At 39.6% G+C, this 24545-nt stretch overlaps 1 protein-coding gene across 1 annotated transcript in view; it reads right to left on the bottom strand.

Moving 5' to 3' along the window:
• Positions 1-24545, bottom strand: part of LOC306650327 (contactin-3-like) — a 346287-nt gene that overhangs the window by 131605 nt on the left and 190137 nt on the right. The window contains 1 exon segment of the mRNA XM_079122220.1: positions 4940-5035. Within this exon segment, the coding sequence (XP_078978346.1) occupies positions 4940-5035 (96 nt within the window).

Below are 24545 nucleotides of genomic sequence, written 5' to 3'. Positions count from 1 at the left end.
TACTTTCCCATTAGTGTCATGCAATTTAATTTCAAAATCTGAAAATCTGTTTTTTACAGAGATTTCTGTGGACCGTTATAGCTAAGCCAAACCCAAGTTAGAGACTGTGTATGCATTCATATCACAACTAGGAGGGGAGAAGTTGTGGGTTAAAATCATGATCCCTTTTATATTTTGGACTTTGGGGCCATGATTAAAAGAGCATCTGCGTCCCTTCAGCCCTAGGACACAGAAAGACAAAAAAAGTCAAGAGTTTTATGAGATGACAAAAATATACAAATGGGACAAACACCTGGAAGTCACCAAAACAAGGAAATAAGTCAGGATGGACAGCATCTTGAGAAAGTGCACCAAGCTTGAAGGGCTGGGGGATGGTGGGATGGCACCTCAGTGAAGATCGTAGTTTGGTCCTGATCTGCCACACGTCGTCTAGTGTAGAGGCTGAGAAAGGAGCCAAGGAAGAAGAAAGGCTGAGAGGACAGAGGGAGGTTACAGGAAATTCACAAAACAGAACAGGCAGGTTAGGGTCTTGCTTCTCAGAGCGGCCTGTGAACCAGTAGCATCAGCTTCCTAGGACAGCCTATTAGAAATACGGAATCTCAGACACCATCCCAGATCCACTTACTCAAACTCTGTATTTTACCAAGTCCTGTGTCAATTCATTTGTAATTAAAGTCTCAGGAGCAGTGGGCCAGAGCATGCCAGAGTTGAGCTTTGGTTGAATTCAGGGGAGATTTCTGTGAATGTGATTTTAGGCACTGCTGATGTGTCAAGTGCTTCTGCAAACAATGGGCTTAGCATTAAAGTGAATCGTTCACTCTGCTGTCTCCTCTGAAATGTCAGAAGCCAATCACTTGGGACAGGGTTGCTTTTCCTGAGGACCACATGCCTTATACTTAGAAAATAACTACAGGGTAGTTTAGAGCATTCCATACTGCAAATAGTCCTGGTCAGGAGTTAGTGCATTGATGTTCTAGTTTCGCTTCTTCACAGCTCTGTGACATTCTGGAGACTACATCCTGCTCTGAGCTTTACTTTGCCAACTACAATATGGAGACCCTAAATGAAAGTGGGGAGGCTTTGAGTTGAGACTTAGTTTCTGACCGCCTGTCTCATGAGTCATTTCTGAGCAAGAGGTTTGGGGTTAAGACATTCTGGTGTTAACTATCTGAGTGCTCATTGCCTCGACATCTCCAGGACTGAGCTTCTAGATTACCCGAGACTGACGCTCATCCTGGTCATCTGTATTCTTTTAACAGAAATCTCACTAGCAGACCATTTCCACAGAGGACGGCACACTTCTTAGATCTAAGCAGCACTCGGAGACAGATGGGTGCTGTTACTGTTGAGACCACCATCACCACCACCATCATGAGGACATCACCATCCCCACCATCACCACCATGGTCACCATCTCCCTTGCCTTTCCATACTCACTCAGTTAGGCTGCTAGGACAGGGAAAACGACAGATGAATAAAATATGACATGTCTTTAGGCATCAGAAAATAACACGTTAAAACATTTTCAACCATGCAGAAAGGACCACAGAGAAATGAAGGAGCAGGGCACAAACAAAGAAAACAGAAAATGGTCAAGGCACAGAAGAGTCAGTGAATGTCCTGCAGGGGCTGTGGGACTTGAGGAGAGACCCGGGTGAACCCCAGCAAGGCATGAGCTCTCCAGAAGCCTTGCTCCTCTGAATTGATAAACCCTAGAGACACCACTGCAGCTGCTCCCAAACCTGACTCAAACCTTTCCTGACTTAAAGTCCCAAAGTCATTCTTGCAGGGATGCAGCAAAACTGATTCTAGCTGTTGGGGACAGAGCTCACTTTGATCTCAATGTGCCTGGACCTGTCCAGTTGGAATCCAGGGCATTTTGGTTGCTAGTTGCTGATACCTTGGGAAATGGCATTTCTGGCACATTTTCAACAAAGCATTTATAACTGTCCAAATCTAAAAGAGGATTCCTTTGTTCATTTCATGAGTGAGTTCATTGTTCAATTGATACTCACTGACTACCTGTTATAAATGAGCTTTGTGCAACTATACAAAGCAACTGCTGACATAAGCCTGTCCTCCAATTGCACATAAGCAATTGTCAGGACCCTGGATGCAAATTGTGAGCATCCAGCAGGAGGGAGACTGGATCAATGGAATCATGTTTTTTGCATCCAAATATGACCCTAAAGCCCTGGTCCTTTTACTGTACAATCTGGCATGGAGGAAGGTATGCTTTTGACTTATGCTACTGGTTTTCTCTTGCATGTTCCAAGTTCTTAAGGATGAATGTGCAATCAGTAAGTCTGGGAAGATTTCTTTCCTTCTCTACCCATCGTCTAACTCGACTTTCATGGTCACCCCATGCAAGTGCTTTAAAAATGAAGAGAGAGCCATGTGGAATCTCTAAAGGCAGAGGTAAATCAGGACATCATTACATAAGAGCACTGGGCTTGACTAACATTCTCCAGGTTGATGACATTAGAAAAGATTCTTCTTTTGGATCATGATTCATGCAACAGTGTTTCAAAAACACATTCACTCTGCACATGCTTAGTCAAACAAAAGGTCCCTCCTTTCTTAACAATGGGTATATCCAATCATAAAAATACTGAACTAAGATCTCTCAGTTAGAGTCTTAAGGTGGGTAAACATTATTTCTAAAACTGTCCATGGAAAAGATTATCCAGCTATTATTCTATTATTTTCTGACATTTTGAATCAATATAATTTTTTTTTTTTGGTACCAAGGTTTGAGCTCGAGGGCATTCGACCACTGAGCCACATCCCCAGCCCTATTTTGTATTTTATTTGGAGACGGGGTCTCACTGAGTTGCTTAGCACCACACCATTGCTGAAGGTGGCTTTGAATTCGTGACTCTCCTGTCTCAGCCTCCAAAGCCACTGGGATTACAGGAGTGCACCATGACTGTGCCTGACTTGAATCAATGTGATTATAAATTATTTTGGTACTTTTTAAGTGTTGCTCTAGTCATTTTTATTTCTATCTAAAATAAGGGACATATCTCCCTCTCTCTTCTCATAATAAAATGGTTCTTTTCTACTAGAAACTGCTTTCTTTCTCATTCCAGTACTTGCGAGTAGGTGGACCCACCCCTGTCTTTCAGCTGCATGGATAATCCCATTAAGAAGGCTCAGGAGCCACTGAGAAGCATCTAGTTCATCAGGATCACCAGTGTTAAGGATGGGAAGAAACTGCAGTTGCCAGGGGCCACCTTTGCCACCAGAAGAAATGTACGTGAGAAAGCAGCGAACACAGAGAAAGAAGAGTCAAGAAGTGCAGAGAACACAAATAGTCCCAGGAATTGGTTGCATCCTTGGATCCAGCAGACTGGACTCTCAAGAGCGGATGCTTAAAAATAATTTGGAAGAAAAGCTTTTAATCAATGATGAAACCCTGAAAAAGGAAGCATACAGAAGTAGAAAGGGGAAGACAAAGAAAGTGAATTGTGATGTGGTCCATCAAAGACTTGGCCATCCGTGTAGGAGGTGTGAACTGAACACTTGCCATCAAAATTGCCCAGCACTGGTCAGCAATGGCTGACCTGTCACATCCCCCTATTCAGACACCAGATGCCAGCTGAAGGGGCGACCACAGGCAGGTGGCTCTGTAAGGCTCAGAGCTACAGGCCACCACTGATCTTGCACTCCACGGCAAGGCAGCAAGTCCTTCAGCTCTTTATTCACCATACATACAGAGCTTCTGGAGGCCACCTGAGCAGCCCAGGTATGTGAGTCAGTAAACCCCTTAATTTTTTGACCCCAGTTACTTTTATCTGCAATCAGAAAATTCTATGCTTACCTCAAAGTCAAAGTTGCTCTGGAACTTCAAGAATCCTGGAAAACATATACGCCTATTGTGGACTAGGGAAGCAGAGCCCCATGGCAGCCAACATGGTGGAAATCCTGTTACTTGAGCCCCAACCTACAGGCTCCAATTGGCTCACACGTTTCACATGGCCAAATAATGAAGATGGGAGATGTTTATATTATTAGGAGGAGGGTTTGAAGATTAAAATTGGTAAATAAAGTAAAATCCATAGGAGTATCACATGAATAAGCCTCACCGTGAAGGCTTTTCTCAGTTTCATCTCGGGTCAGAATGATCTTCCCTAACTTACTCATCTCTCTGTGATTCTCATCCTCTCAATAACAGAAAGTGTTTATTTCTCTGAGAACAGTGATTTATACATTAATAATGTCCTCTTTGTTCCCACAAGTGACCATGTTTACAACAGTAAGCAGGAGAGGAAAATCAAACCAGCACTCCAGGCACATACTGGGACGCTAATTAAATTATTTTCATACCTGCTAAAGTTCATTTTCACTCTGGGTAGTGATTCAGTTTAGCTTCTGAATTTCTAGCAATACATTTCAATTTATATTAATGTCCTTTAGACCAGTGTTATTTCAATTTATACCAATGTAGCATAAAATTTGCAATTCCAGCAGCCCAATGAAAATCATGTGAATGTGGACACATACATCATATTCATGTGTACATATTATAAATATACAGAGGTCCAGGGCACACACTCTGTAGTTGATGGCTTCCTCTGTGTTTTCTGCATGTGTGTGTGTGGGAGGGAAGGAGGGAGATGCAAAAACTTCAATCCATAGCATGGTCTAAACTGAATAATAATAATGGTGCAAGAATAAAGTATTATTCAGCACTGCTAGATAATCAAAATAGATTTGACCTTTCTTGCCTTTGAAACCCTCCCTGTTAGCATGTGTAACCGAGTCTATAAACTTCTCTGGATGGACTATCTTTCGTAGCCTGTCTCGCATTCTTACTCAGCTGACAGAATCCAAGGCCCGGGTAGCAGGTTCCTCCGGGGAGTTTACAGAAGCAGCGACACTATGGCTGCTGCAGGACCTTGACAAATAAGGAAAGCAGAAGCAGGGCGCTACTTACCACCTGAGTGTGGCGGGGGCCCGCAGAGAAGGACGACACCCTGGCCTTCGCGCACTGACACTGCACTTCTCATTTTGGTTTTAAAATTTTCAAGATCTGATTCAAAAACAAACAAAACAAAAAAAACTGAATTTCAGGAAAAAAGGAAAGAAAATTTAATTTTTTATTCCAAGATGTTCCTGTCTTTTGGAAAACAATTTTAAAGCCTCTTTCCCAGGAGCCTCACAAGGAGAATATTTTGCCTTCAGGAGGAAAAACAGGATTTTGATTTCTTTATTAAGGCTTCCAGAGAACCAGCAACTCAATATGAATATACAGCCATGGAGCTCACATTGCTGTGTTAGCATCAAGACAGCACACACTATCCAAAAAGCAAAGTACGGGGGAAATGAGAATACGATTCAAGGGAAGAAATAAGGCATCCTCCACCCAAAACATACAGGACCATGATTTCCACATCTGCCTAGTGACCCACCAGACCAGGAAGGATTTTAGCTGTCACAATGACCAAACTATTCTTGAATTCCTCTCCTGAAATACTGGATCATAAATAGCCCAGGTAAATCTTATTCTGTCTATTATTACTGTTATTTACAAAGAGTTCTTAAAGCATTCAGTTTTGGGGTGCATGTCTTATTTGTTGCATGCCCTGAAGGACTGTGTGGAAGACATTTCTCACTGGAAAATAATTCAAAGGGTAACAATACATTAAATCCACATAATCATTTTTATTTATAGTTGTAAAAAATATGAATTGTTTTTATAATCACCCAGTGATTTTTCCATGTTAAATAATTTTTAAAAAATTAAGTGCAAATACTATTTTTATTTACCAGTGTCATTTTTAGAAAACATTAAATTTCTTCCAATGATAATCCAGGGCAGCAAATACTGATTCATACTTTATACCTTGAATTACAGCATAGAGAAATTCTATTTCCTTATTTTTAAAAAGTTTAAGTCTATGGAGAAAAAGGAAGAAAGATATATCATTTCTTCAAACTCCAATTTTAAAAAAAGAATACTTGTAAATTACACAGTTAATATACTCTATGATATCACTTGCTATACTGGAACAATTGCACTGTCAATTTGTGAAAGAAAATACTCACTTTGTAGCTCTTCAGGGTTGATATGATTGCCTTAGAGGTGACTACATTTAGAGGTGCAAGCATTTTAGAATATAACTTGGAGAACTTTGAATTTTCTTTGAAAAGCATAAAAAGCAAACTAATTAACTCCAAATTGATAAAACCACAATCTGTAGACACACAAATATTCTAAGCACCATAAATCAGCACATCAGAGAGAAATAAGAAGGTCTATGCATTTCAAATTATTGTTACAGAAAAAATAGTATTAAGTTGCTAGGTCATAATCATGCAGTAGAGCAATTCAGCAAAACTCATAAGTGTGCTCAGAAAAGAAGAAAGAAGAGTATTTTGGCCTTATTTTAATCAGAGGTTACTCTAGAAAGTGCTATGGTACCACAGCATGGAATCTTATCTGTAACTGAAACACAACATTCTCAAAACACAGAGGCTCATGAAGAATAACTGAGTTGGAATTGAAGAACTGAACTGTTTGAATGACCCATGATGGTTACCTCCAGGAAGCATATCACATAAGAAGCTAGCCTATTCACAGAAAAATAATTTCCAAAGATTACTTTGCTGGCAACAAAATATGTATCCTCATTGCTGTTTTCCTGCCCAAATCCTCATTTCCTTCTGCTACAGAATTTCACACTGTGGAAGTTTGCCATCACTGATTTTAGCTAGAATGTGAAAAAAAGTTCTAGATAAACCAAGAATATTTCTTCCAAAGGTAAATTATCTTTTGCCTAGGCAAAAATATTGCTTGGCAGAGATCTGCCCACTGGTTTAGACACTTGTACTAATACAAAGGTGTGCAAAGGACATATTTTAGGATACCTGATATGGCCAGCCTACAAAAAATCAGCATCAGAGATGGCAAAGAAAACTAATTACAGTGGTTCCAACAAGCTTACCAGGGCTTTGTCGACTGCAAAGCACTGATTCTAGTGGATGTACATATATTATTTCTATAAAGCTGCTTTCCCTGAATTCCTATTTTTCTCAAAGCATGCATGGTCCATGAACCACCTGTATAATTATTATGTGGAATTCTTATTAAAAAATGCAGATATTTGAAAATAGTGAGTTAGGGTGCCTGGGAATTAAATCCACACATCTGAATTTTAATAAGCTCATCAGCTGCACTTCAAATACACCAAATAGCATTTTGTGGTTTCCTATTAAGATGTATGAGGACCAATCCAGATTAACTACATTAGACTGTATATAAAATTTTTTGCAATGTATGAAATTGTCTCTGAGATGGGCAATCTGTTAAGCATCAGCTGAGCACTGAGGATAGAAAGGGAGGAGGTCACTTAAAAAACTGGACTTTACTGAGTCGACTGAACTTCAGCCTGCTGTATGCCAGGTTTTGAAGGTGTCAGTGGGGGCTTCCTTGCAAGGAGAGCCCTATCTGGCTAGAGACAGACTTGAGGCCAAGAACTGCATTTTAAACAGCACTTGCAGCAAAGATGCAGAGTACACAGGGATAGTTTACCAGGAGTGAAAGATGCTTGAAAGAGCAGGACTGGTCAGGGGAACAGAGGGCAAAGGTGTTAAGGACAGCGAAGTGGTAACTCAAGTTTTAATCCATGTTTCCTTGGTGGCTGATCATGTTGAACATCAGTTCATGTGTTTGTGTTCCAGTCAAGTACCCTGTGCCACAAAAGAGCTATTCAGGTCATCTGCCCACTTTCTGCTTAGATAGTATGTTTGCTTGTATTTTAACTATTTAGTTTTGAGAGGTTTTACATATTCTAGATACTTTTCCTTTATTGAATAAGTTGTTTGCACATATTTCCTCAGTGCAAAGCAGAGACACAAATGAACACAGATATCACAGTCGATGTATGTGAAGAATTTGTCCATTTTGTTGAAACACCTGGAGACAGTGAGAGAAGGACATGGTAAGTATCTAAAAAGTTTCAAATCACACCTATTGGCAAATCAGATGTTTAACCCGAATGAAAATCAAGCTCTGTATGGTCCAGTTTTGACAAACCTGTATCAGAATGAGTTCTGCTTTATATAATCTATAAAGCACTAATTTAACAAAAAAAAAAAACTATTAATAAATGAATAGATGAAAGACCTGTAGAGTAAAGGAAGGGGAACAGGGGGAGGGAGGACATGAGGGAGGAGGGGAAGCACTGGGAACAGAAGGGGAGTCAATCATACTCCATGTGTGCACTGTCAGTTCAAAAAGAACCTCATCATAAACTATGATACACTAATAAAAAACTTAAGTTAAAAGGTCTTTACTGGCTAAAAACTTCTCGACTTTTTCTCTATGCCTCATCAATTCTTGCAAATACTGCCATTATTCAGAATTTTAGAACAAACTTGATAAAGAGCATCTACAAAGAACTACAACCACATTCATATTTAATAGCAAAAGAGTGAAAGTTTTCCCCTACATCAGAAGCAATGAGGATGCACACTCTGGCCACTCGTCAACACATAGCTTTAGAAGATATAACCACTGCAATAATGTTGGTGGAGGGGGAAGAAAGCATGGAGCTTGGAAAGAATTGAACTACACATATCTGATGACACCATAGTCTGAATGAAAAATCAGAAATCTGAAAAAATATCATTTAAAAAAATTTTTTAAATTTATTTTTATTGTAAACAAATGGGATACATGTTGTTTCTGTTTGTACATGGAGTAACAGCATACCATTTGCATAATCATACATTTACATAGGGTAATGATGTTTGATTCATTGTTATTTTTCCCTTCCCCCCACCCCTCCCACCCCTCTTTTCCCTCTATACAGTCCCTCCTTCCTCCATTCTTGCCACCCTCCCACTCCCCATTATGTGTCATCATCTGCTTATCAGCGAGATCATTCGTCCTTTGGCTTTTTGAGATTGGCTTATCTCACTTAGCATGATATTCTCCAATTTCATCCATTTGCCTGCAAATGCCATAATTTTATTATTCTTTATAGCTGAGTAATATTCCATCGTATATATATACCACAGTTTCTTTATCCATTCATCCATTGAAGGGCATCTAGGTTGGTTCCACAGTCTGGCTATTGTGAATTGAGCAGCTATGAACATCGATGTGGCTGTATCTCTGTAGTATGCCGATTTTAAGTCCTTTGGGTATAGGCCAAGGAGTGGGATAGCTGGGTCAAATGGTGGTTCCATTCTAAGTTTTCTTAGGAATCTCCACACTGCTTTCCAGAGTGGCTGCACTAATTTGCAGCCCTTCGAGCAATATATGAGTGTACCTCTTTCCCCACATCCTCTCCAACACTTATTGTTGTTTGTATTCTTGATAATCACCAATCTAATTGGGGTGAGATGGAATCTTAGTGTAGTTTTGATTTGCATTTCTCTTATTACTAAAGATGGTGAACATTTTGAAAAAATAACTTTTATAGTAGTGGGTTAAGTAAGTCACAGAATATATGATTTCTATTTCAAATATGCACAAATCAAAATATAAGACTCAAAATCACACTAGTTCCAAAGAAAATACTTAGTTACAAAAATAATAAAAAAAAATGCTATTCATACTAAAATTTACAATATTCTGCTAAAAAAGAAAAAGAAAAAACAAACAAACAAACAAACAGAGACCTAAAGAAATTGTCATGGTTTGGATATGAGGTGTTCCCTGTGTTAATGCAGAAATGTTTGCAGGTGAAATCATTGGACAGTGAAAGTTGTAACCTAATCAGTCCATCCTGGTTTGAATGGACTGGATGGGAGTAACTGTAGACAGGTAGTGTGTGGCTGGAGGAGGTGGGTCACTGTGGGTGTGCCCTGGAAGGGTACTTCCTTCTTTGGGCTCTTCTCTATCTGTCTCTCTCTTGTAAAGTATTTTGGTCAAAGTGATGCACAAGCTAACTAAAACAACAGTGAAAAGACATACTATATTTATAGATTATTAAATTCAACATAGCTGCCAATTCACCCTCAAGTTATACACGTTTAATGTAATTCCTATTAAAATCCAAGCAAATAGCTTTTTAAAAAAAAATGTCTTGAACACACAGACAAGCTTGTTCTGAGATTCATTTGTGAAAAGTAAAAGGCATAGAAAATATAATAGCCAAAAAAAACCCTAACTCAGAAGAATGAAGTGGGAAACCCCACTCTAACTTCAAGGCTTCTTACACAGCTACAGCAATAAAGACAGGGAGGCACCCCTAGAGGAGGAGAGGGGGAGATAGGTAGATTCATGCAACAGGACACAAAATGCAGACACAGATCTCACAAACATGTCAAACTGATTTCTGAAAAGCTACAAAGTAATTTCTATGGAAGAAGAGCAGTCTGTCAGTAAATGTTGCAGGAGAAATTGCACAATTGCAGGTTAAAAGAAATGAATTTTGACCTAAATGTCACTCATGTACACAAATTAATTCAAAATTGATCATGAACTTCTATGTAAAATATGAAAGTACAGAACTTTACAGGATTTTAGAAAATAATATAGAACATCTTTGGCATTTAGAAACTTGGCAGAGTTTTTAAAAGTGACACCAAATGCATGGCTTACGGAAACAAAGATTAGTAAGCTGGATCTCAACAAAACTAAAAGCTTTGGCTCAGTGAAACCCACATGAAGAGGATGAAAGGCAAGCTACCAACTGGGAGAAAATGCTTAAAGACCAGCTGTTCAGTAAAGAAAGAATATCTAGAATAAGTGAGACCTCTCGAAACTCCATGGTGAAGTGGTAAATTCATAGTGCACATTGCAGAATCTCGTCAATTTCATTCCACAGTCCCTCCCTTTTCACATCCACCCTTGCTTCCCCTCAATCCTCTTCCTCTACTCTACTGATCTCCCTTATGGTTTGCTATTTTCGTGGAATTGCCCCACTCCAGTTTTTTCTTATTTCTTTCTAGCTTCCACATGAGAGAAAAGGTCTGACCTTTGAGTTTCTGAGTCTGTCTTATTCCACTTAGCATAATGTTCTCCAGTTCCATTCATTCACCAGCAAATGCCATGATTTCATTTTCTTTTTTTATGTTGAGTAAAACTCTATTGTGTATATGAACCACATTTTCTTAATCTCTTCATGAGTTGGTAGGCACCTGGCAGGTTTCATAGCTTTGCTCTTGTGAACTGTGCTGTTACAAACATTGATGTGGCTGTGTCCCTAGTATACTGACTTCAGTTCGTATGGATAAAGGCAGAGGAGTGAGACAGCTGGGTCATATGGTGGTTCTATTCCGAGTCTTTTGAGGAATCTCCATACTGCTTTCCAAAGTGGTCATAGTAGTCCCAACAACAATACATAAGTGTATATTTCCATCCACATCTTTGCCAGCACTTATTATTTGTATTCTTGATGACCATCATTCTAACTAGAGTGAGATAAAATCTCAATGTACTTTTGATTTAAATTTCCCTGATGGCTAGGGATGTTGAGCATTTATTTATTTTTCATATATTTGCTAGCCACTTGTATTCTTTCTTTTGAGAAATGTCTCCTCAATTTTCCTATTTATCGACTGGATTCTCTTTTTTTTTTGGGGGGGGGTGCTAAGTTTTCTGAATTCTGCATATATTCAGGATATTAATTCGCTGTCAGAGGAGCAGCTGGCGAAGACCGTCTCTCATTCAGTAAGCTCTTCACTCTCATTTTCTTTGTTGTGCAGCCTTTTAATTTAGTGCTGTCCCAGATTTTATTTTATGCAAGCATGATTATGTAAAAATGAAACTACACAAAAGTATGCATACTATGTATAACCCTGATGCACTAACAAAAACATTACAAAAAGAAGAAAAGACACAAATCCCCAGAGATAACTATGTATTTTTATGCTTAGGTACAATGAAAAATGGACAGCTATGTAGAAACAGGATTGGCCAAAAATGGCATTATCAAAAGATAATAAACTTGGGAGACTCATCAGGGCTGGCTTTTTTACTTGTTTGTTTGCTTTTGTTTTTCAGATTCTTCTTGTCTCATCATTTCTCCCTGGTGTGGGGAAGGCCCCCCTAGGAGGAGGATCCGCAAGAAGAAGGTGAGAGAGTGGCAGCTCCAGGTGTCATGGCTGGTTTGGGGGCAGAGGACTTCTAGTTTAGAGGCACAACTGTGGGCAACAGGAAATCTGGTTTCTTTGGCTCACTTTGGGGGACAAAAATGGGGTGGGAGTCAGAAGGGCAAAGAAGATCAGAGAGACCCTGCTTCTGAGGCCCTTCCAAGGGCCTTTGGTTCAAAGCAGTCTGCGTGCTAAGGCACCATGCTGTATCCTTTGAGATATTTTCTTCTCAGTCAATATGTTTTGAAAAATTTCCCAATGATATTCAGACTTGTTTTAATACACTATGATGTGTACTCCTCAATGCACAATTATCTGTATGAGGAATAGCCTGTTGGTTTTCATATTTGTATAAAATGTCACATCATCTTATCATAAAAGGCTCCACTATATTAACAGCTTTGTTTGACAACTGCACATTGCATTTTTCATGGTTCCATAGAGAACAAAACAGGAATGTACTATGCTACAGGTTTAACCTCTCATGCATACATATTAGGTCCCCATTAATGTTTTCTATGTGAAGAAATAAGATACCTAGAGTTTCAAGTAAGTCAATCCTAAAATAGACCCAATATATGTCATGTAAAGTAGCCTTGCAATAAAGGAAAAAGAATAGAGTCATTAAAATGCTTTAAAAATACTACAGGCCTCTATTAAACCAAAGGATATGTCCCCGAAAATAGAAGAAAAGTAGCAGCAGAGCAGAGGAGGAGAGGATGGGAATGAAGGGGAGGAAAGAAAGAAGGGGAAAGAGAGACACTGGGAATAAAACTGGCCAAATTGTGTTATGTGCCAGTATGATTATATCGCAGTGAATCCCCGTATGTGCAATTACAACATACCAATAAAAAGGTGGTTAAAAAAAAAAAAGAGAAAAACTCAATAGTGTAAAATAGACTACCCATTGGAAAATGGGCAAAAGATGTGAACAGATATTTCACTGTAGAGGATACATGCATGGGAGAAGATTTTAATGTTGTCAGTCATCAGGGAAATAGAAATTAAAACCATAATGAATTATCATTGCACACCTGTCAAATGGCTAAAGTTAAAAATAGTGATATCACCAAGTCCTGAAGAGTTTGGGGAGAAAGTGAACAACTCAGACATTGCTTGTAAGAGGGTAAAATGCCACAGTTACTCTGTAAACCAGTTTGGAAGTTTCTTATAGAAACTACCAAAGGACCCAGAAATTGCATATTTGAGGATTTATCCCAGGGAAATGAAAATACACGTTCACCTGAGAATCTATACATAAACATCCACACAGCTTTATTTGTAATATCCCCACAACAACCCAGATGTCCTTCAGTGGGTGAATGACCAGAGGCACCTGCACACCATGGAACACTACTCAGTAACAAAGAGCAATAGCTTGTCGATACACTTGGCCTCTGGAATGAAGAGGAAGATAGTGACTACTAATCTGTCTCCATTTCAGAATTTTTGTAAATTGCTATCAGTAGGCTCACTGGGTTGCCAGTGTTCAGGGAAGGTGGAGGCAGGATGTGGAGGCTATCAAAGTGCACAAGAGGGAGACTTGTGAGAACAGAGCTGCTCTCCAACTTCACTGTGATGCCGGAGAACAAGCCCCCACACGTGATAAGACTGTGTGGAACTAAATACACACACGAGGACACAGAAACTGGGGAAATGTGAGCTATAAGACACAGGCAAGCAAACAAATGTGGACAAGTTCCCCTCCCCGTCTCACATTTCCTTTTCCTTTCTTTTTTCTTGCCCCACACCACCTCCAGGCTGGGAGTGGCTCCCCTGATTCTCCTTCTGTCCACACCTGGGCTGTGCTGCTTTGAGACAGCCTGAAGCTCCAGGAACAGAAGGGGGCTGTGTCCACCAAGCTGCCACCAGAGTTGAGCAGAGCCCTGAGGCAGGCGTACTACCTCTGACTGCAGCCCTTTGAAAGCTCACACACATGGTTTCAAGATATACTAACAGTCTCTCCTTGGACTCTATGTGTGTATTTCCTACACTGGCCGATTTCTTCTGGCCACTCAAGCACTTCACTCAGCTTGTGCTGCCCACCCTGTAGAGAGCAAGACCACTGGGCCCTGCAGTGCAAATGGAGAAAGGAGACTTGCCTGAGTCAGGTGTCCCCTGACATTCACACGCTCACTTGGTGTCCAGTGTCTACATCTTGTCAGTGCTGGTTTCTCATATGGATCATGAGACAGAGGCAGACAAAGGCTATAGGATACAAGTTTAACTCTGGATGACTTAAAATTAGCTAAAAAAGTGGCTATTGTTTCCCAACAAGTAAGTTTTGGGAAAACTGTGTCAAGCCGAACTAAATAAGTTTCATGAAACAGAGAAACCTGGAGACCTTAATAGAAAGCAGGCACTGATAAGGTCTGCTAAAGGGGGTAGAAATTACTGCATGTCCTAACATAGCTGATAAAATCCTTCAGAGTGGAGCACTTTATGGGAAGCCCTGGCAAAGGCTATATTTACAACTGGCACATAAATATTTAAAAATCTGATAATAAGAGACTGCATAGTAAAACAAACCATTCTACCTAAAAGGATTAAAATAAAACATAAAAATGACCATATGCCAGAAATTGCAGCCAGATGATTACATGGGCCTATTAAAATTTAAAAATTGAGACCTCTTTCTGAAAATACCTAGTGATCACCTACAATCAAAGAATGAAGAGCTAATTAAATCATTACCACTGAAAATGCCACCTGAGCTTTACTTCTTCTCCAATACAATTGTATTTTATCTTTTAAGGAGAAGTGCTCCCTTTTCAATAAAAATGCAAAATATTACCCAGTTGTGAGAATCCATACACAGACATAGGCAATGTCATGGTCTTCCATATGTAAGGCCTTAAATGTCTTTAATGTTGACATGCTTAAAGATTGGTAGTTACCCAATTAAATCATTACCCAAGTGGTGTCAACAGTAAGACTGCCTTAGAAAGAATCAGGTCATTGCCACTTATATAATAGTTTGGCATGGCCATACAAAAGCTAAGAGAAACCCTCAATGAACACATGCTAAAAGCAATAAAATCAGGACTACAATGTGGTCAAAGTTTTGACCTTCATCTCTCTAGAATCAGTAATATAAATGAAAAATTATCTCTTGCAATTATTCAGTCTTATGACCAGTGGTAAAATTTCAATTAGGTGACCAGTCTTAATTAGCATGCCTCCTGCAAAAGGAAACAAATGCAGTTCACTGGCCACAAGCTTTCTTAGTATGTTCTTGCAGTGGTGGAATGCCCAAGGTTCAATCCCCAGGATAGCCCCTCACCCCCAAAATAAGTTTTAAGAATCTTACTTGAAAGATGGAATTTGGAGTCTTGGAATATTTACATACAGGTCACTGAAACCAATAGTATAAGGTTTACATTAGAGGCAATAATTCCCTCATACCCTACTGATTTTTTTCCATGTTAACTTGCATGGAACCATATACCTGAACTACAACTGGATCACCAAAAATGTCTACTACCAACAATTTTTTTTTTTTTTAAATTTAGGACCTGGTCTTTTTAGAAGTTTTACAGAATATACTGTGAGGCTCTAAGCATAGACTAAAATATTTCATAATTTTCTAAGATTATTTAGGAAATAGAAAATTACCAAAGAAGATGTCAACATCCTTAGGGAGTGCTATTTTTTGTTTGTTGTTGTTATTGTTTTGATTTGGGTTTTTCCTCCCATTGGAGCATTACAGTTTGCATAGTACCTGGGTTTATTTTGACAGATCCATATATGTCTGGAGTTTGAGTGATTACATTACAGTCCCTGTCCCTGCCACTACCTAGACCCTCCCCTCTACCTCTCCACTCTTCTTCCTCTTTACTGATCTTTCTTTCACTTGTTTGTTTATTTTTGATAGATGTTTTCTACACACACAGAGGCGACGTTCAGGATGATATAGCTGGTACATGCACCGAGCGATTTTGTTGCATTCATTCTGCACTCCCTCCTCGTTCCCATCCCTCTTTCTTCCCTCTTCTCTCTTTCTACTCCACTATCTTCCCTACATCTTTGTGACAAGGGCCCCCTTCTCCATTTTTTCCTTATTTTACTCTAGCTTCTATATATGAGAGAAAACATTCAACCCTTGATCTTCTGAGTCTGGCTCACTTCACGTAGCATGATGTTCTCCATTTAAATACAACTTGAGAGACTTCAGTAGAAGGGGTGAAGGCAAAGCAGCACATCACACAAGACCTTTCCACATAGAATCAGCTTCATTTCTGTGTCCCAGCTACCCTGCTCTGAACATCAGTGTCCCCTCATCAGTTTCGTAGGTTGACACTGAATCCCCAATGACATGGTTTCAAGAGGTGAGGCATCTGGCAGGTGATAAGGTCACAGTGGCTCAGGAAGAGCAGAGGCCTCTGGATGGGATTAGTGCCCTTATAAAAGAGACCAAGAGGTCCATCACGTGAGGCCACAGTAGAAGGTACCACCTTTGAAGAAGAGAGTCAACCCTCAGCAGGCACTAAATCTGCAAGTGTTATCATCTTGGACATCACAGCCTGCAGATTCTCAAGAAATAAATCTGTGGTGCTTATGAATTACCCAGTCTAAAGAGTATTCAGTTGTAGTAGACTGTTTTAGTCAGCTTTTTTGATGCTGTTGACTAAATGATCTGACCAGAACAATTTTAGGGGAGGAAAAGTTTATTTGAGGGCTTACAGCATCAGAGGTCTTAGTCCCTAGAAGGCCAGCTCCATTTCTCAGAGCTGGAAGTGAGGCTGAGCGTCATGGCAGGAGAGTGTGGTGGAGGGAAGCAGCTCACATGAGGAACAGGACACAGAGAGAGACTCCACTCGCCAGATACAAATACATACCCAAAGCCGTGCCCCGATTCCCACCTCCTCCAGCCACACCTACCACTTCAGGTACCACTCAGTGCATCCCTACCAGGGAATTAGATCACTGATTGGGCTAAGACTCTCACAACCCAGTCACTTCTCCTCTGAAACTCACTGCATTGTCTCACTCGTGAGCTTTTGGGGACACCTCACATCCCACCATAACACAGACTGAACAAACTAATGCAATTCCTGCACCCCCAACTCTCAGCCACATAAACTGAAGCAGTAACTAACAACTCAGGTTTCCCCAGGCACAAAATGTGAGTCCGAGTCCACATCATGCACATGGTGTTTCTGCTCCTTCATGGACATAGTGCACTTTCACTCATCTTCAAATCCAACTTCAGTCACATCTCTCCTTGAAGTCCTTGACACCTTCATTCTTTCACCAGGGTACTTCCTACACTTTCAAATGCTCCCATCTGGTGATGTCATTGTCATCGACATATCTCTAGACTATTGTTAATTTCTTGACACTGGGTAGGTAATCAATGGATGTTTGAAATGAGTTTAGCAATTGTCTGTACATCCATTATCTGATTTGCTTTGGGTTCTCCATGGCAGGTCTCCCTTCCAAAGTTCAATACTTCCTGTTTGTGCTGAAGACTGGCTACCTTTCTACTAGTGAGACACAGGAAAAGAACGCAACAATGGTAATACAAGGAATCTGCCTTAAGCAGAGATGATCTAGATCCTCATGAAGGGAGATGTGTCACCTGATCACTTTCTGCTTTCCATCCATAAAGTAGGGGATGGTACCTGCCCTTGGAACTTTACAAGGATTTCTCAGAAAGGACTCTAGCATTGCAGATCTGAAAGCCTCTTGAAAAAAGAAGCAATTGTTCAAGTGCAAGGTGGAAGGTGCATCCCTCCTGATGGGAGTAGAGACTCTTTGCTCCTTTGAATTTCTGGTTTCATAACTGTTTCCAATCTCTTTTGTCTCTCCTTCACATTGTTTTCTGAGACTGAGTCTCCCTATGTTACCCGGGGTGGCCTTGAGCTCCCAGGTCTAAGAAAACCTTGAGCCTTAGCCTCCTGAGTAGCTGAGACTAAAGGCTCACACCACTGTGCCCAGCTCTTCTTCACAATTTTTAAAGCGGCACAAATTATTCCATCTTAAATCACAACACACCTTCCAATGATCTTCATACTTAACTTTTCTTAAGCATCCCTAAACCCAAACACATGATTGTCTCTGTTTTCTTCCACTTTTTAACTTGACTTGAACTCAAGTCTTTGTCCTCTGGAGTCAGATAAGAGATATAATCCCAACCTGACACTCTTCAGCTATTTGATCTAGGACAGTTAACTTCATTTGTTGATTCACAGCTCTCCCTACCTCTAAATTAAGAATGATAACACCAATTATTTCTGCTATTATTGTGAAGAAGAAATAACTTATGCAAATGACTTAAAATAGTACCTAATATATACATGTTCAATAAGTAAAAGTCACTATTATTTTTTCTTACATTTTTCTTGAAACTTCACCAAGTATAAAATTCTATCACCATGTCTCTGTCAATAATGTATCCATTACAATTTTAATTTAAAACATGCATTTTCTGAATCCTTCCAAACATGCTTGGAATGCCTAATTGCCATCTCACATTCAGCAGCGCACTGCTGTTGCCTATGGTGACCCCTATAATTCAATTTCTCTTCTAACTTACATCTTTGTTATTTTCTCTAAGACCACCATGTCCAATTTGTCACTTGTTTCCTACATTCACTCAGTTAATTAAATTTGATCATGTTAATTGCTTTGCAAATTCCACCCTTCCTCTTCCCTTTTCTAATATCTTACTACTCCCATATTCATTTTACTAGAATTATTTCATTCCGCATGTATTAAGCATATGGCTCCAGTTCACTTTTTATAACAGCCTCCCTGGTGTCATAAGAATACACTTCTTCAGCATTAACAAAATGAATATGTGAAGGAATAATGGATAGTTGGATTTGCTAGGCATTCTGTTCCAATTATCTAGAATATATCTCACCTCATTTTCAAAAAAGCTCTACTATAAAGGTATTATTTTCCATTTTCCAGAGCACTGTGGCTAGAGGATCTTACAGAATTTGAGGTGTTAATAGAGGGAGGTGATCCAGTGCGTGGTGGAACCAACTCACATCAACTTCCTGTGATCTAAAGTCCAGTTCTTTTTGTGTTTGTACTATCGTGTTGCTCAGCTTTTCATTGTTATGACCAAAATACCTGACGAGAACTCTTTAGAGGAGAGAAAGTTTATTTGGGGCTCACAGTTTTAAAGGTCTCAGTTCATGGCTGGCCAACTCCATTGCTCAGGGTCAGAGGAGATGCAGAATATTGAGGTGGACAGGTATGGGAAAGACAGTTGTTCACCTCATGTCAACCAGGAAGGAGAGAGAGAGAATGCATTCCACTTGTCAGGGACAAAATACAAACCCCAAAGTCATGTCCCCAGTGACCCAGTTCCTCTAGCCACATCCTACTGGCCTACAGTTATCACCCAGTATGGTAATCCTTTCAAATTATTAACCCATCAAATGAATTCATGTACTGATTAAGTTACATCTTTCATGATCTGATCATGCCATCTCTGAATATTCCTGCATTGTCTCACAGATGACCTTTCAGGGGTATCCTCCTACTAAACCATAACGACTATGCAATTGGTCCACCAACCTTCTAAGCTGGTCTTGGCACTTTGCTTCTTCACCTCCTATTTCATCTATCTATGCTCAATCCACAGAACTGAATTCAGGGTCTCTCATAAAATACATCCTGTTTTCAACACTTGCTATAAATAACCCAAATTCATAGCCCACTGCCTAGATGATAAACCTGCTTTCTTGTCCGAACGTTCATTCAACCCCTCAACAGTTGTGTGCATGGAGTGTATGCTGCAGTTCCACGTACTGACACAAGACAACATGGCTCTCACCTTGAATGTTTCCAAGTATAACACTTTGCTTATGTCCTTCCTCCTCTTCTCTCAACTAAGGTCGAGTATACTTATCTCCAAGGTCTAGTTAAAAACAACCTTCCTACATGAAGGAAGAACACACTGAGCATTCTGCATGCACACAGTAATTGCATTTTAGCTTGGTCTGCTCAACAACACTAAGGATGAGGGCAGGGACCTCCTCCATCTCTTCATGGAGACCTCAGCAGACCTACTGAGTCCGCCCAGTACCACTGACCTCAACCTAATCAGCTTATCCACTCCCAGTAGGATACTCTCAGTTATGTCTGGTAGGTACTCTCTAGCTAGCATGCCCCCTGTTTCCATTTATTATGTATTTATTATGCTGGTAACATTCTCACTAAAATTAAGTTACTAGAGCAATACCAGAATAGGTGATGAAATGTGAATTTGAAAAGAAAGAGATCTGTTTATATCAAAACAAATTTAGAGGCTTTTGAAAAACTCAGTGAAGGAAATTCACCCTTCCTTTCTTCAAAACTAATGTTAAAATAAATGGAATAGAGTGAGCATACAACATAAAACTTGAGGAAACAAAATAAAAAAAAAAAACCCTTTATTCTATTTATTCTATTTCCGCACCCAGATGGCATCAGAACTATTTTTTAAATTATCACTCAAATGCAAAGAAAGACAATAATTGGAAATTGTGGAGCTTTCATAATGGGTGTAGTTTATACAAACAACATAATTAGCTCCTACTGTCTAACCCTTACTCAGGGGAGTATGCTTGGCACAATAAAAACAAACAGAATCAAAAAAAAAAAAAAGAAAAAGAAAAGAACACATGCCCAATTGTATATTCAGAGCAAAATTTTAAAACCATCACCGTTTTTTGTTGTTGTTGTTTTGTTTTCATGGCACTGGGGATTGAACCTAGGGCCTTGTGCTTGAAAGGCAAACTCTTTGCCAACTGAGCTAAACCCCCAGCCCCCTATCACTGTTTTAAAAAAATTCTCAAAAAAGAATCTAATTATCGGTTCTGACTACAACAAATAATAAAGCCCTCTGTCGGCAGCACGGAGTAAATGCTGGCTCACAAAATCAAACCAGAGATTGAGCAATACCTTACGCTGATGCTCTTTAATGAAACTACTGTAAGAAAAATAAAACAAAAAATCCCCATGGGACTGTGGATATTAATTTGTCTTATAATACTAAAATTTAAAACATGGAAGGTTAAGGTAAAATGAATAGTAAAATAAATCATTACTTTCCAGAAGATGCTTCTTCGCATACTTCTTAAACACAAAAAAAAATCCTAGTTTTGTTATTAAAATCACTTTTTTCCTCCATTTTCCTTGGCAAAATTAGGAACCATTTTTCATCTCTGAAACAAAGATCACCAGGCACAGGTAATGTTTGGGGTAATTCACAAAATCTCTGTGAAAGGTACATTTTAAAAGTTAGTGGTGCACACATATAATCCCAGCAATTGAGGATGCTGAGGCAGGAGGATTACAAAGTGGAGGGCAACTCAGCATTGCCCTAAGCAACTTAGCAAGACCCTGTCTCCAAAAAACAGAAACAAAAACAAAAACAAAAAAATAGTACTGCAGATATGGAGATATGGCTCAGTGGTAAAGTGCCCCTAGGGTAAATCCCCAGTACCAACAACAACAACAACAACAAAAAAACATCAAGTAAAAGCCTTTTTAATTTTAATGGGCTACAGAAAAGACCAGTGTTCTTGCCCAAAACATTATCAAGTAAAGACAGGTACATTTTAGGACTCTTGAAGAAAGCCATGTTTCCAAAACTGATCACAGTTCTTTGATCACACACTAGGATACAGAGAAAAAGTTACAACAATTGGTTCTTCAGAGATTACTTGGCCCTTTCACTTAGTAACACCTGCTTACCATTTCAGAAATAAAGAAGTCATATAAAATGACAGTATTCTGGAAGTGGGAACCAATCATACCATTTCAGTGCAGTTATCTTAATTATGTTCTCAAACATCTTTAAAAAGCTTTTAACTATACTAGATTAAAATGTCTTTTGATGATGTCTTGATCAAAAAATTTGAAGTTAGACAGGAGTCAGTGGGAATATCCACCATGAATTCTAGCTTTATGATTTTGTACAAATTTCTCAGACTCTTAATATCAGGCTTTCTGTTGCAATGATGCAGACATTTTAACCAGTGTTGGAAGACAGCTGAGAGAATTAAATGAGGAAATAAATGCAAAGTTCTTGGAATACAGTAGATGATCACTAAATGTTAGCAGGCAGCTTCACCTGTCCAGACAGGGATAAGCCCAGTATCTCCCGCTAGCCACATCTGTCCAGATTTGTCATTCAAGCCCAGATAAAATAAATTTATTTTTTTCCTTTGAAGTCTGTAACAATGTTTTAGTCAGTTTTTCACTGCTGTGACCAAAAGACCAGATAAGAACAGTGAGAAGAGGAAAAAAGAAAAGTTTATTTGGGGTTCATGTTTTCAGAGGTCTCAGTCCACAGACTGCCAACTCTATAGCTCTGGGTCCCAGGTGGGGCAGAACATCATGGCAGAAAAGTGTTCTGGAATAAAGTAACTTAGAATATGGCCACCAGGAAACAGAGATTAAACTCAGCTTGCCAGGGACAAAATATAAACCCGAAAGGCATGCCCCTGTGATCTACCTCCTCCAGCCACTCCCTACCTGCCTACATTTACCACTTGGTTAATCTGTTCAAGTGGATTAATGCACTGATTAAGCTAAGGCCCTCAGAATCCAATCATGTCACCTCTGAACTTCCTTGCCCTATCTCATACATGAGCCTTTGGGGCACACTTCGTGTCTAAACCATAACAAGCAATACCACCAATTTATCTGTATTTATCCTCTTACATTTTAAAGGCATGTCTCTCTTTCCATGAACACAACAATTTCTATTTCCCCACCCCCTGCAATTAGTACAATAGTTGCTAAATGGTATTTGCTGAATTCAAATCATGAAGCAAGTTTTAAAGCTCCTGATACTTGCCATCTGTGGTTGGCTAAGCATCTCAGTCACCAAGACCAACAGAAATTTCATGGAAGAGTTGCCTGTCATTGACATGTGATTTTAACAATGGATATAAGATGGCAGAGTATAAACTTACTTCCATCCATCACAGAAATAATGAAACTAAAAATAAATTAGCATTGTTTGGTAATTCCCCTAACTCTGCTGACAAAAATAAGTCAAATGCAGAATCCTTCCCCTCCCCGGACTTGCCAACAGGCAGTTCATTTTTTTTTAATGCTTCACTCTGCAGCACTTTTCCACACTAATGGCATAGCTCACAGGTGGTGAGCAGTCCTATAGGCTGATGTTGAAAAAGCTCCTAATTTCAGGAGGATAACCCAGTTAGGTCTGTTTTTCTCTTTATATGATCACTTTATATCCCAAATTTTCATTGAAATAAGAGAGAGAGGGACAACAAAGATTATTTTATGAGCCACTTGAAAGAGAAGACTTCCCTAACTGAAGCAAAATATGATGGCATTTTATTTATTTTTTTGGGGGGGGGATACTGGGGACTGAACTCAGGGACACCCAACCACTAAGCCACATCCCCAGACCTATTTTGTATTTTATTTAGAGACAGGGTCTCACTGAGTTGCTTAGCTTCTCACTGTTGCTGAGGCTGGCTCTGAGCTCACAATCCTCCTGTCTCACCCTCCTGAGATGCTGGGATTATAGGTGTGCGACATTCTAAAGGATTGATAATGACACAAATGTACAGTGAGCCTCTAGAATTGCATGCATGTTATCTTATGATGCTGAAAAAAATACTGAGAAAGGCAATTCAGATATTGTTATGCCCAATTTTTACATGATCCAATCATCAGCAAGAAAGGAAGATCTTGCTAATGTCACCCTGTGGTAGTTTGAGAGCCGGGCAGACAGCACATTCTCTGACTTCTAAGATGGGGGAGACGTGATACCACACCCAGGTTAAGGTTTAAGCTCCTGACTCCTTTTCAGTTGGAGACTTACCTAGGAAAGTGTAAATGGATGGTACATGTCCTACTGTAAAGTCATACACAGGTATGTTTCTTCTTTCAATCATGCAGTTGTCATTCAACAACTGTGGCACCCTGTGGGCACAGGGTGAGTGACAGGCATGCACCCTGCCCTTCTGAATCTGGCCAGTTGGTTTTCTGTCCACATGGTATACGTTTTCCTTTCTCAACAACTAGGGCAAATGCACACCCAGGAACCCACTGACTTGATCTAAAGAGCCAAGACAATGGTCAATGACAGACCTTGCAGAACAAAAGCAACAAGGTACTTCAGTGTAACAGGCTCCCACCATGTCTACAGCCAAGTTGTCATGCAGTATTACAGGAGGTACTCATTGTTTATTACTTTAGCACCCACTTCTACCACTAGAATACAAGCCTCATAAGAGCATAAGCATTTCTTTGAAACACACAGAACCTAATTGGGTTATCCTCCTGAAATTAGGAGCTTTTTCAACATCAGCCTATAGGACTGCTCACCACCTGTGAGCTATGCCATTAGTGTGGAAAAGTGCTGCAGAGTGAAGCATTAAAAAAAACGGTGTGTATTTATGTATGAAAAATGAATTATTAGGTAATTTCAATAAGAGATTTCATGTGTTTGCAATCATACATTAACTTACACATACACACACAAAAAACTTATGTCCACTGGTAGGAGACAG

Source organism: Sciurus vulgaris, assembly GCF_902686455.1.
Source record: "Sciurus vulgaris genome assembly, chromosome: 19".
NCBI classification, from domain to species: Eukaryota; Metazoa; Chordata; class Mammalia; order Rodentia; family Sciuridae; genus Sciurus; species Sciurus vulgaris.
Note: the sequence above shows the minus strand (reverse complement) of the source record. Positions and strands in the feature narration are given on the sequence as shown.